At 48.4% G+C, this 14,368-nt stretch overlaps 1 protein-coding gene across 3 annotated transcripts in view; it reads right to left on the bottom strand.

The window, feature by feature from the left end:
- The window catches only part of HK1 (hexokinase 1), a 62,163-nt gene that overhangs the window by 26,906 nt on the left and 20,889 nt on the right, over window positions 1–14,368 (bottom strand). For 2 of the 3 annotated variants that reach the window (XM_037029341.1, XM_037029343.1), the window contains exons 2-3: window positions 13,709–13,871; window positions 2,162–2,310 (exon numbers count right to left, since the gene is read on the bottom strand). In XM_037029341.1, coding sequence (XP_036885236.1) covers window positions 2,162–2,310; window positions 13,709–13,871 — 312 coding nt within the window. Of the gene's footprint in view, window positions 1–2,161; window positions 2,311–13,708; window positions 13,874–14,368 lie in introns of all 3 variants that reach the window. The other variant, XM_037029342.1, reaches the window with a different exon arrangement.

Below are 14,368 nucleotides of genomic sequence, written 5' to 3' on the forward strand. Positions count from 1 at the left end.
GAGATCACAACCCCAAGATTATTCAGCCCTGTTCACAGTCTACGCTACTTCCTGGACGACACAGGGCCCTTGGTTTTCCAGAAGCCGTGTAGACGGATGAGAGGTCCCACAAGAACGGACCGGCCGGTCCTCATCTCCAACCTCACGTCAGACTTCTGGAACAGAGGTTCCTGCTTCATCCCTGTTTTTCAACCGTCAACCCTCCTTCAGACCCTGGACCTTCCTCCTTGCCCACAGCCCTCACATTTCCTCACCACCAAAAAAAAAATTTTAATAAATAAAAACAATCAAGACAAACACAAAACCCAGACTACGAGAGTTCCATGTTGGTAAAACTATAACATCCGGACCCAGACTGCCTGCGTTCAAATCCCAGCTGTCACTTACAAACTATGAGACCCAACGGGCTGATCACTTGACATCTGGGCCTAAATTTGCTCATCTGTGAAATGGGAATAATAATATCTACTGAAAAGCATTGTTGGGATGATTAAATGAGTTCATCGATATAAAGTACTTCCATCAGTACCTCACATATGACAAACGCAATGTATGTGCTATAATAAATACATCATTATCGTCATCGTCATCCTCATTTTTTCTTTGCAACCTGGTTGGCAGGGGCAGAGAAACAACCGAGCAGGAGACAAAGTGCTCCTGGGGCTGAGAAAATGGGGACAGAGGCTGGGACAGCCGAGGCCCCGGAGGCGGCTGGAAGACAAAAGGTGCTGTGGAAGTGAACGTAGGACGTATGTACCTGCGGGAGACATTCCCCTGACTTACGAACCCTGCCAAAGCACAGGGGAATGTCTGCAGCACGAAGGTGAAGGCCGCAGGTGGAGGTGGCTCAACCCAAAGACCATGGGAAGAACGTGCGACAGGTCAGTGCTTGTTGCCAAATGGAGGGAGCAGGATGCCAGCCCACAGCTGCCGGCCACCCGCAAGGAGGAGCGATGCAGCCACCCCTGGGCAGAATTAGGAGCCCTAGCCACTGGCAGCCTTTGCACACACAGTAGATGACTGGGCCGGTTCCTACGGCCCTGGAATGGAGGGACAGGCGGGAAAACAAACCTCCAGGCAGAGACATTGCTCAGTGATACACGCATTTCACTGGCTGACTGAACAGTGATTCATCGTCCTAATGACAGTGTCACAGTTTGAAAAGTTCTTAACCACCCCACCCCCACCCCACAAGAAGCAGGTTAAAGGCCAGAACCAGCCCTTTCCTTGAAAAGGCAGAGTATTTGCTCCAGGTTCCAGTCCACGTAGTGGAGGTAACAGGGGTAACTGCTGGGCCCCATCTCAAAGTCTAACCGGGAGCAAATGGGTTTTCTGGAGAACTTAGTCATGGACCTTGCCGTGAACACACCCTCCTAACGCAAATATTTGGCGATCTCTGGCTACCCATCCTGGATGGCAGCCACAACCAAGGAGGCGAGGCACAAACTGGAGGAGCTAGAACATCTAAAGGAGTACAGGCTTCCAAGACGCAGATGGATGGCTTAGGACAGAAAACCTGAGCCAGGGCTATCACAGGGCCCTCAGCGAGCTGGGGACACAGCACTCACTGCAACCAGATAGGCAGGAGGGGGTGGACAGCTCCCACCCCTCACCCCTCTGCCAGCAAAGGCAGCGGGTGGGGCTCAGGTACCAAGCGAGAGGAGGGGGTGGTGCTTTCCCAATCAAGTGCTGCCCTATTTGCTTTCAATGCTGACAACCAACTACTCACAGGAGGCTATTAAATGGGATGGCCAGGATTCCTCGATTAGCCCTGGGGCTGCAAAACTAAAATTCCCACTGCCCCACAGGTGACAGCCACTCCCTAGGAGGCCTGGGCTTTGGGTGAGGTGGGTGAGGAGGCCAATGACTCAGGAGTTTGGAGCCAAGAGCTCTCCTGAACCTGTGCTGAGGAGCAAACCCCAGGGTCCTTATGGGACGAAGGCCTTTATCCAACAGCTGCTGGGCCGCCCCCTTGCCCCCCCTTCCCTAGTGAGCGTCCCTGCAGCCCTCCCACCCACCAGTTTACCAAGCAGTAGGGTCTCTTCAGGAGTCCACACCCTTCCACCCAGGAGTCCCTCTCCACATACACCTGTGACGACACCTTCCTGGGCTCAGGACACCAGTGCTTCGGGACTCGGTTTCTGGAGGGGGCAGGACCCACCTGGCTTCCACTGCCATGCATGATGTTCTCCGGGGTGCCGTACACCTCAGACTCCATGTGAACATTCTGTTTTTTCTCGTGATTCACTTGCACCCGCAGAATCCGAAAGGAAGACCCACCAAGATCCAGGGCAATGAAATCTCCCTTTTCTGTTCAAGGAGACAACGGGTGTTGCATCAGATTCAAGTTTTACAAGAAGGCCCCACACTCTGCAGCTTCTCCCAGCGTCTGGCCACCCGCCTCCCCCTTCGTACAGCACTGCCAGCAGGAAGCAGGATTCACGCAGACCTCACTGGTGCCCCCAGCCCACGACACCTTCCAGCAGTCACTCTCAGTCCTGGCAACAGGGGACTGAAAGTACTGACTCAAGTACCAAGTCCCACCTCATCTTTCTCGAATTCCTTACCCTTGTCAAAAACAGCACTGCTCTCTATACATTAAAAATAAACACAGCACTGCACCCCACAGAAACCCTACCTCTGAGGGTGTCCTGCAACTTGGGTTCCCTCCATGGCAGCTCAGATACCGATTACAGTGAGGCCAGAACTCCATCTATTCCCCAGGGGACTTTTCTTTTCATTGTGGTAAAACATACATAAAACTTACCACTATAACCATTTTTAAGCGTCCAGTTCAGTGGCATTACATACACTCCCAGTGCTCTGCAATCATCAACACTACCTATCTCCAAAACTTTTTACCACCCCAAACAGAAACTCTATAACCATTCGGGATGACTCCCATCCCCCTCCCTCTAGGCCCTGCCTGGTCACCTCTATTCTACTTTCTGACTCCATGAATTTGCCTATTCTCGATATTCCATACAAGTGAAACCATACAATATTTGTCCTCTGGTGTCTAGCTTATTTAATTTTGTATAGAATCTCAAAAGTTCAGGTGGAAAAGGTGAAGGGATTAAGCAAAAATAAAAATAAAATCTCCAAGGTTCACGCACGCCAGCATGGAGCACACGTTGGTCTTGCACTCCCTTTGGGGCTGAGCGATACTGGACTGTGTGCACATCACACTTTGTGCATCTATTCCCCTGTCGGTGGGCACTCGGGTTGTTTCCACCAGGGGATGTTTTAAACAGAAGTCCCTCTGGATCACACGAGAGCAAACTGGCCCGATACCGTCTCATGCGTCGGGCCCAAGTGTGCCGTGGTAGCTGGGCCACGCCCCCGCAGGGCAGAGGAAGACGACGGGACTACATGCGAAGACCACCACACAGCACTCGGGCGGATGGCCATAGGCAGGGCTCCAAACCATTAAGCTGCCATCAAACATCACCCTATTTCTCATTAGTTATCCCATACATGCTCCCCCAAACATCACTTAAAATCCGTTCATTTCACTTCTGATGCTATCGTGACACTCCCACTGTCCCAACAAGCCAGAGGTGACAGGCATTCCCACTGTCCCAACAAGCCAGAGGTGACAGGCATTCCTCCCAGGCTGAGCCCCAGTGGTCCTCTAAGCCCTCAATCCTAAAGCAGTAAACACAGGCCTGCTTGAGACATCTTGTTTTCCCAGGAAAACGTCTTTTTGTAACATTATTGAGGTATAATTCACACACCATACAATTCAGCCACTTAAAGTGTACAATTCAATGGTGTTTAGTATATTCACTTATGCCACCACTACCACACACCAGTTTTAGAACATTTTCATCACCTCAAAAAGCAATTCTGCACCCTCTATCACTTGTCCCTTATCCCCCATGGTCCTAGGTAACCACGAAACTGTCGCCACTGATTTGCCTATTCTGGACATTTCGTATAAATGGGATCACACAATACGTGGCCTTTTGTGACAAAGTTCTCACACTTGGCAAAATATAAAATACATCTTTTTTAGGAAATATTTTTATGGTTCGTCATATAGCATGTATCAGTACTTCATTCTTTTTATGGCCAAATAATATTCCACTGTATGAATACACTTCATTTCATTTACCCATTCATCTGCGGATGGACATCTAGGCTGTTTACACCTCCTGACTATTATGATTGATGCCGCTACGAATATTTGTGCAAAGTTCTCGTGTGGACGTTTATTTTTATTTCCCTCAGGCACATAACTCGGAGCAGAACTGCTGTGTGGACTGTTTTCTGTTTCACCATTTTACACCCACCAGTAACACGCGGAGGTTGCACTTTCTTCACACCCTCCACACTTGATATTATCCATATTATTTTTATTTCATATTTCCCTGACGACTAATGACAGTGAGCACCTTTTTGTGTGCTTACCGCCCACTCATGTACGTTCTTTAAAGAAATGTTTATTCAGATCCCTGGTTTATTTTAGAAATTGGGTTGTCTTTTCGGTGTTACATTGTAGGAGTTCTGCATGTTCCAGATACACGCCCCTATCAGACACACGACTCGCAAATATTTTCTCTCATTCTCAGTTGTCTTTTCACTTTCTTGATGGTGACTTTTAAGGCACGAAAGTTTTTCATTTTGGTGAAGTACAATTTATATTTTCTTTTGTTATTTGTACTTTTGCTGTCATTATCTAGGAATCTATTGCCAAATCCAAGGTCACAAAGATTCATACCTATGCTTCCTTCTAGAATTTTATAGCTTTAGGTCTTACATTTAGGTATATAATTTGTTTATATATAAGTTAATTTTTGTACACAATATGAGGCAGAGGCCCAACCTCATTCTTTGCCCATCGACAGCTATCCCCACATCATTTGCTGAAAAGACTATCCTTCCCCTCACTGTAGTCTGTCACCCTTGTCCAAAATCAAGTGACCATATGTGGTTCAGTTGGTTGGGCGTCATCCTGCAAACTGAAAAGTCACTGGTTCAATTCCTGGTCAGGGCACGTGCCTAGGTTGCGAGTTCAGTCCTCCGTTGGGGTGCTTGTAAGAGGGAACTGATCAATGTTTCTCTCTCTCAGTGATGTTTCTCCCCCTTTCTTTCTCCCTCCCTTACCCTTACCCTCTCTCTAAAAATAAATAAATAAACTCTTTTAAAAAAACCAAGTGACCATAAATGTGTGGATTTACTTCTGAACTCTCCACTCCCCCACCCCAACTTTCACTGAGCTAAACCGACAGCCTGCGCGACCAGCTCTGACCCACTGATCTCGGCCTCTCCTCGTGCCAGCACCACTGTCAGGACTACCGTGGCTCTACAGGAAATTCTGAAACCAGGAAGTAAGGGTCCTCCAACTGTTTTCTTCTTTTTGAAGATTATTTTGGCTCTTCTGGATCCCTTAAGCTCTTTCATTATTATTATGTTTAAGTAACAACAGATTTTTTAAAAAAAACAAAGCATTCTCTCTTAGAAGGCCAGCACATCTACGTATTCGAGCCCACCAAGCTGTAAGCTCTGACACACTGCTCCGTGTCTGAACTTTAAGTGGTGTTTGGCACACAGTAAGAGCTCCACAAATACTTGAACTAACAAGAGTGTAAAGGAATAAATAAACAAGACAAAGAACTCTTACACTGATTATCACTGTTCTGGTCCTCTCTCTCAAGTTCCTTGAGGGAAAAAGCAACTTAGGATTCTTTACACCTGCCTCTGACACCCAGGACAGCTCAATAAATGCTTGGAGGCTGCTTAATGACAGAGGGTGGGGGTTCATTCATTCATTCATTCATTCAATTCTGGTATCCCTGCTTGTTGTTCATTAAGCAGAAAGCAGTTATGCCCCAGATAGGTTGGGTTTTTTTAAATAAGCACTTTATTGATAAATAATTCACATATCACAAAATTCACCCCTTTGAAAGTGTACAGTTTAATGGGTTTTGGTACGTATTTAGAACTGTGCAGCTATCACCACTAATTTCAGAAAACTTTCACCCACCCAACCAAGAAACCCCACACCCGTTCGCAGTCACTCTCATTTCCTCCCAACCCCGTTATCCAGCAATAGCCACCAATCTGCTGTCTGTCTCTGCAGACTTCCCTGCTCTGGGCGCTCGGATCAACAGACTCACACCACATGTGGTCCACCGTGGCTGGCTCCTTCTGCCTACGGTATTTTCAAGGTTCGTCTATGTCACAGCACGGATCAGTGCCTCATTCTTTGTTATGGCTGAGCTGCATTCCATTGTATGATGCTGCTGGTTTCAGCTGCTTCTATCGTCCAGATGAAAGGGGCCGAGGGAGCAGGTGCCCCAGATTTGTGGGAAATACTACTACCAGGTACAACAACTGAATTCGGTATGAGGAGGCCCCTCTCATGAGGATGTACTATTACAATATCATCTTTACATTACCATCTGCTGGCATTCAGTGAGCAGATGGTAATATTTCTATATTCCAGTCATGAAATGCCTCAGACGCACCAAATGATGTGTCTGGCTCTCTCAACCCTATGAAGTAGGTACTATTATGATCCCCATTCTACAGATGTGCAAATACAGGCTGGGAGGAGTTGGGTGACTCAGCACACAACCAGCAAGCAGCTGAGTCGGAATTCAAATCCAAAGCCCAAATCCACAACCAATGGATAGACCTGCCTCCCGGACAGACCATGGGGACAAGGATCCCAAGGATGGCACATCAGGAATGGCCACATTCCTTTTTGGGGGTCTTCAACACCCACGACTCCTTGCAATTTTTGGTTTTGTTTTGCTTTGTCCTTTAAGTGAAGATAATTAAAACTCAGTCTGATAAACAGCTATAAACCACTTGTGCACAGGGAAATACCGACCGGAACACCTTCTCCAAGGTGTCAGTGTTGACACAGCAGGTAGGAGTTTCCGGCCCCTTGTGCAGGAAGGGGTCAGGTTTCAGGAAGCATCTTTACAGGGCCCAGGCCAAAAGTTTTTCAAGCAGGGTAAGTGAAAATGACCGTGGCTGCCCGTGATCAGCAGGAACCTGGCCTTAGGGTGCCTGGGGCCAGCCCACACTTCTGCAGCTCTGCAAAGACCCCTGCCTCGTCCCCGCCTCCTGCCATGGACTGTCTGCCCCAGCTCTCTGCTGCTCCTTTTTTAAACAAGCACAGGTCAATGGGGCCCTAAGGAGTTAAGAGTCAGAAAAGGAAACCAGAACAGGTGGCCTTGAGATGTCAGGAGAATGCTAAACGCTGGGCACTCCACACACCAGGACGTGGGAGTGCAGATGCGGGGCCTCGCCCTGAAGGCAGTTTACAGAGGGTCCGTGCCCAGCCCAGCACAGCTCCTGACCCTTCCCTGACAGGTGACCCTCATTCCAAGGTGTTTGTGCTAAAAGAAATAGCAGTTAGCACCTCTTCTATATGTGATTACATTTGAGTTCAGGAAATGGGACAAACATTAACTTGCTTTCTCAGTTTATGGATTAGGAGGCTCCAACCAAATCAGCTGAATGACCTGCTCATGGTCACACCTGCAGCAAGGCCAGAGCCCCTCCCTTTTCTTAGTCACTCGTGTCCTCACAAACCCCATAATGCTTGTTATTTTCTATGGGTTATGTCCTGTTTTCCTCCACTGGATGATATGCAACTTGAAAGAAGGGGCAACCTGACACGCTTACCTCCCTCCCGCAGCACCAACTCCTGCACAGAGTGGCCACCAGTCCAGGGTTTGCTGCCAGTGTGGTGAGAACAGCCTGGGTTGGGCGGAGCGGGGTCTGCTCGGCCCTCCTCTCCACCACCCAAACAAGGAATGACGTCGTGTAAGGGCAACAAGCTACCTGGAAAATTTTGTTGACTGCCTAGCATCTCCAGAAAACTACCCTCCTGTTTTATATTTGAGGTTGGGGGTGGGGCTGACCCCCTGCTCTAGCTACAGGGGACCAATGAATGACCCAGGAACACCCAGAGACACCCATCTTGGAACTAGGATGGACGGGTTCAGAATGGGCACACCACCCATGTCCGACGATCATCACTGCCTCCAAGACAATGGGATCACCAGCTCTGAGGGGAGGCGCCAGCGATGGCTGCTGGGCCATCACCACCAGGAGGGAGAGGTGGCCCCCAAAAGAAGCCAACAAAGAGGCTGAAAGACAAGACACAGGTGACTCCTGGTTCTAACTAGCTTTTCCAGTTACATGAACCTGGAATTTGACCTCTTTTGCTTATACAAATTGGAGTTAGATTTCTTTCAGCTATAACGAGAAAATTCCCAAGTTCAATATTCTTCATTAGAGAATGAGCCCCCCAAATACTCACCCTCATAACAAAGGGGGTCTATCATCCCATTTTACCTCTTGTTGGTTCCCCAACTCAGAGCTGTGGTGTGCCGCCCGCCCACTGCAGAGGCATCAGAGCTGCCGACCATGGGATCACCCACTTTGTGGGGTTATCAGGGTAGGGATGAGACAGCCTGTCTTTGCTTCCCCCTTTACCTGCCGCACCCTGCCCACAATATAACAGGCATGACGGTGAATTCTCAAAACTTCTGAATCTTTCCTCCGGGGTTAGATATACATACTTAGGCCTGATGAGCGGGGGTCCTCTCACTGGCCCCATTGGTTGGGAAGGGCCAACCCAAAGAATCTTTACACAGTCGGTTACTAAATGACAAAGACAAACATGGAGAGGAGGGCCACGGTAACTCCACGGTGGTGTGCAGTTTCCAAAGCACTGTCACCTGATCCCCTGGACAGCCTGAGGCAGACAGGAAAAGGGTCATCATGCCCATTTTACAGAGGAGGAAATGGAGGCTTAGAAAAGTGAGGCAACTTCTACAAGGTCACACAGACAGTGAGCAGCAGAGCCAGAGACTGACCCAGTGTTCTGAGCTTTTATTTGTTTAGTTTTTCTTTTCATTTCAGCCTCTTCTTGCAGCCGCGGGCATTCCCTCAACTTCCTCTTCAAATCTCTGGCCTCAACCTTCCTTTCTGCTCCTGGTGCCTCCTACTTACAACTTCTTTCCACATGTCCCGTTTCACTGCAGCCAGGAGAACTGCTCTTCCAGAGAAGGCTCATTAAACAAAGCATCTGAAGGGCCCCTGGCAACTCTCCACTTTCTAATGACAGCCATTATCACCCGCAAATGATAGAAAACAAACATGGGGACAGATGTCTCTCTTGAGTCCAGGCCTGTGCTGGAATACGGGGCAAACAAAAACCCCAATTGCGTGAAATGCCTACCTTTGCCTTGCTCAATAGTTAATTCTGCACATGAGATATGAAGGCTCTCCCTCCTATCTGCAATCCAGATACTGGATGAGTAAAAAAACAAAACAAAACTAGAACACTAGCCATTCAGGAGATTTCATAGATGGAAAGAACCTCGAGGTGATCCCACCATCTCTCCAGACAAGGAAACAGACAGAGAAAGATAAGGGACCAGCCCAAATGTTGCGGGAAAATAAAGGAAATACTTTCCTCGCTTTTGCTGGAAAGTAGCCCTATATACTTTGGAGGCTCAAAAAATTAACAGTGACCACACCATAAATGAAATATTTTTAAACTTACCATTTTGGATAGAGCGTGCTAGGAACCATGAAGCAGAAACAAAGAAATAATTCAACTCGATTTGCCCTCAAAAGCTTACAATATAATTGGTATTTACAATATTCATCTTTTTAAAAGATTTTATTTATTTATTTATTTAGAGAGAAGGAAAGGAAAGGAAAAAGAGAGGGAGAGAGACATCCATGTGTGGTTGCTTCTTACATGTCCCCAACTAGGGACCTGTCCGGCAACCCAGGCATGTGCCCTAACCGGGAATAGAACTGGCGACCTTTTGGTTCACAGGCCAGCACTCAATCCACTGAGCCACACCAGCCAGGGAACAATATCCTTAAGGATAAACAAGAAGAGAGGGGGAAAAAGGAGAGGTTTTACAAATCAAACAGAGACACAAGGGACACTGGGCAGCTTGGAAAAGAGACGTCTGTTCAGCCCAGTCACCAGAGTGAAAGGCTTTGATATCTTCCTCTTTTATTTATTACCCATTCCCTTCCTATTCCAAAAAGGGTATGCAGCAGCTAAAAGCCACTTTAGGGTTTAAAATATTTAATATATGGATTACTGAAGAGCAATTTTTAAAAAACCACTACCCATAAAAAAATGTCCAAAGGCAAAAAAATTAGTAAAAATGGGCTGACACATTTACAGAAAACCAGCAATGTTCAGTCCACCAGGTGAAAGTCAGCAGGAAAAGACAGGTTCGTTTCTCCCTTTGACTTGGGCGTCACGTCACCACTTAGGGGCAGGAACATCCCCCCCACCCCCCCACTCCCCCCCAGGCAAGCCCAACTTTTCCCTCAGTGGTTTGGGATTACCACCACCAATTCTACTGTGACTAATTACAGAGTTGAAGCAGTAATTAACGTCTCAAAAAGGGAACAGCGCTGGGTTTACTATGAAGGAGACCGGCACTCTAACTATCCAAGGGACCTCCTGGTTCCTGGCTGATAGTACCGCAGGGGAGGTGAAGGTTGGAGGCACTTTGGTCACACAGGGACAGGGGCTGGATTTGGGTCGGTTATCAGAGGCCTTGGCTTCAATGTCAGTGCCAGTGGAGGGCTGCAGGGGCCGTTCCAAGAAGTGTGCGGGCTCCGGGCACCTGAACGGAATACACCCATGAATGAACCCACCCGTGGAAATCAGGAACAGCCACAGGGAAAAGGCTATTGGGTGTGTTATAGTTGCTTTGTGTCCCCCAAAAGGATATGTGGCAGTCCTAACCCTCGGCACCTATAAATGTGACCTTACTTGGAAAGAGGGTCTTTGCAGATGCAATCAAGTTAAGATGAGGTCATTAGTGCACACCTTAATCCAACTGGTACCCTTCTAAGAGGAAAATGTCATGTGGAGACAGAGGCACGCGGGGAGAACACCACGTCCTGACAGAGGCAACCTGTGGAGATGCAGGGAACGTCAAGAAACACCGAGACCACCACCAGAAGCTAGAAGAAGCAAGGAAGAGTCTCTCAGAAGGAGCATGGCCCTGCTGATACCCTGGACTTCGATCTTCCAAAACTGTGAAACAGTGCATTCATATTAAAGCCACCAGTTTGTGGTGCTTTCTATGGCAGCCTTGGAAACTAATACAGGGTGGAAAAAACACTCAGTGGGGTGAAAGGAGGGCTGGGGGGGGGTGGTGATAGGGGAAGAGCACTGAGTGCAGGCGGGCAGACCCAGGCCCTCGCACTGGAGGGAGGGGCCGCATACTTCAGAACTCCGGTTTCACTTCCTCTTTCTCCCTCTGCTCTCAACACTGCTCTGCTCCTAAGACACCAGAGACATCCAGCCCCATCCACACCAGAGAAGACGGAGACTCAAAAGACCCGAGGCCCAGGCTCCTGCCTCCCACCCCGTAACTGTAGGACAGTGATCCCAGCCCGGCGCAGTGCCACATCTGTCATCACACCTCAGATACAACTGATCATGAGACACGTCATTGTGTTACATAAGACAAAATGCTGCCAATAATAATTATATCATGTGATTACCGTACAATCCACTGCTGATTCCAGAGATACTCAAATAATAAATTATCTCGAAACAAATAAAATATGGGGGAAAAGCTCAAACAAGTTCAGGGCATGGCAGGTAAGCCAGGTTAAGCATGCTCCTTCCCTGTGGGACCGTCCCAGTCTATACTCATTGGTGTCTGTCAGGAATCCCTTCGGCAGGGCTGCAGAAATGCTGATTTTCCCAGTGAGTCTGAGTTCTGAGCCTTGTTTGGAAGAGTAGTTGATGGGAGCAAACAGCTAGTTGCCTAGTGTACTTGGATCACACTCTTGAGCCCCTCGACCTGGAAACAGTTTGGGAAAGAGTAAGGAAGAGCACCCGGTGCGGATATCCGGTCCTAGGATGGGGAGCTGGCTGAAGCAAGGTCAGGAGGAAACGGATGCGTTAGCCCTAGGCAGTCACACAGAATCAGGTGCCCTCAAAATATCAGGTACCCTTCTGAGCTCTTCCAAGAAGAAGGGGGGCACGCCCACCTACCTCCCCTTCCCCTTCCTCCTCTCTCAGCTGGTAGCAGGCACAACCATGCCTGACCTACAGAACTGCAAGACTACACTAGCTAATGCTGGTTGTGTGTGCCATCCAGAGCTGGGAAAAAGCCAGAGTGAGTGGCAAAGCCAGCAATATCAGAACAAAACCCAGGGTACACTATAGTCTGGTCACTCTGATGGCCAGAATCTCTTCAGTAGTTATTAAAATGAACCTGCTGGTAACCAAGACCTTAAGGAAAACCAAAGGACGGAGGTGAGGTAGATAGTTAAGAACCATCAGAGATACAAATGCCAATGTGCAGGCATGAAGTACATACAGCCCACCAGTGGCCACAGAACAAGCACAGCACATGCCCGTCCTTAGCATCTGAATCTTCCAAGACTCATCAAGGCTGGCTGCGGGCACAGCAGGACTTTCTCACAAGCCCTGCCCTCGCCCATCTTCCATGCACATCAGCTGCAACAGCTGCAGACTTCCTGACATCCATTTCCCAGGCTGCACATCAGATGCCCCAAATCTCAGTTTTACTCAAGCCTCCAGAGCATGGAGCGAGGGCTGACCTCTCAGGGTGCATACTCACAACCCCAGGAGAAACTTTCTTCTTTCTCTCACATGCAGCAGAACTGCAGCCCAGAGCACAGAACACAGCTCAGAGCGGGTCCCTGCCCAAACTGGGGCAGGCACAGCACCCACCCCTGCAAACTACTAACTGTGGGGTGGCTGGACAAACAGCCTCCTCTGAGCAGGCTACTCAGCCTCCAGTCTGCCCAGTGCAGGGACTGAGCCCCCAACTCCCCACTATGGGGCGGGGCATTTGCCACACAGACACACACCAACAGGGTCATTTTTTCCTTCAGCTCTATCTCCCCTTGCCATTTCTCTGCTTTGGGGGGCTACCCAGATTTAGCATCTATGAAATTTGTTCAGATGTGGACTTGAATCTCCCCTCTGAGGCTGAGACCCACCTGGTCACTAGGATTGCTACTTTTTTTGTAGGGAGGCCTTGATGCGCTAATGGAGAGATTCTCCTAAAACAAACTCTTCCTTGTTCACTGTTCACATTCTGGAGTTGCACATAAGCATCTCTAAGATCTTGCACAGCACCTGCAAGATCCATAAATACTACCCTTTCCTTTAAAAAAAAATATTTTATTCATTCATTTTTAGAGAGAGGAGAAGGGAGGGAAAAGAGGAGAAAAATATTGATGTGCGAGAGAAACATCAACTGATTGCCTCTCACACGTCCCCAGCCAGAGACCTGGCCCACAACCCAGGCATGTGCCCTGACCGGGAATCAAAGCAGCAATCTTTCCGTTTGTGGGACCCTGCCCAATCCACTGAGCCACAGCAGTCAGGGCAATATTACCCCTACTTATCACAAGCCATTAGACAGGACAATAAGGGCAGGTCAGCCTTGTCTAACCACGGTATCCCTAGTGCCTGGCACATGGTAGATGCTCAGTAGACTTACAATGGATGAATGAATCGATGATGGATCAATGATGGATTGAGGATGGATGGATGGATGGATGAAAGAATGAACAGGGGAACAGATAGATGAAATGGTAAGTGAATGAATGAATGAGTGGATGAATGAGTGAAGGAATGAATGAAAGTTGGAAGGATGTCTCCACAGCGCATTCAGCCCTTGGAGCCATCTCTGGATGAGAGACTCACCTGAACCATCAGGAATGGACCTCACAAACGTTGGCAACATCTTGACTGTGGCTGTCGGGTTAAAATCCCGGGAAAGACCGTTCTTCATCTCCTTCCGGAAACGAGTCATTATATCTATCAGAGTTTCATCGGAGAGCCGCATGGCATAGAGATACTTGTCAATCTGGGGGAAGGATGAGAAGGAGTATGAGGAAGGTCATTTCAGATCAAGTTCAGCTGGGGAAGAACAGAGCACAGGAGGTTCCCACTCGCCTAAGACCATCCGGCTCCAGCGAGCACCTGACCACCTACGCTGGCACGTCACAAGATGTGAAGTCACGCAAATGCCATCTTGTGACGGCAGGGCTCTGAGCCCTAATTCCTCCCCTGTAAAATGAACCAAATATTTCCAAGACCTCTTTCAAGCCTCGAATATTACCCTTTGATCTCCAAGGACATGCCAGAGACATGTCCACACAACTTAAGCTCCCACACAACTCCTTCCCTCTATGACAAGTGGCTGGCTCACCCTCACATGAATGGCAGCGCTACAGAGGTGAAGGAGAGCTCCAGGGTCAGCAACCTGGGGTTCAAATCCCAGCCCCATCACTTAACAGGCATTTAAACTTCAGCTTCCTCAACTGAAAAACCAAGATGATTAATAGGACCTAACTCACAGAA

Source organism: Sturnira hondurensis, unplaced genomic scaffold (assembly GCF_014824575.4).
Source record: "Sturnira hondurensis isolate 20B ecotype Veracruz unplaced genomic scaffold, ASM1482457v3 Scaffold0020237, whole genome shotgun sequence".
Classification (NCBI taxonomy): domain Eukaryota; kingdom Metazoa; phylum Chordata; class Mammalia; order Chiroptera; family Phyllostomidae; genus Sturnira; species Sturnira hondurensis.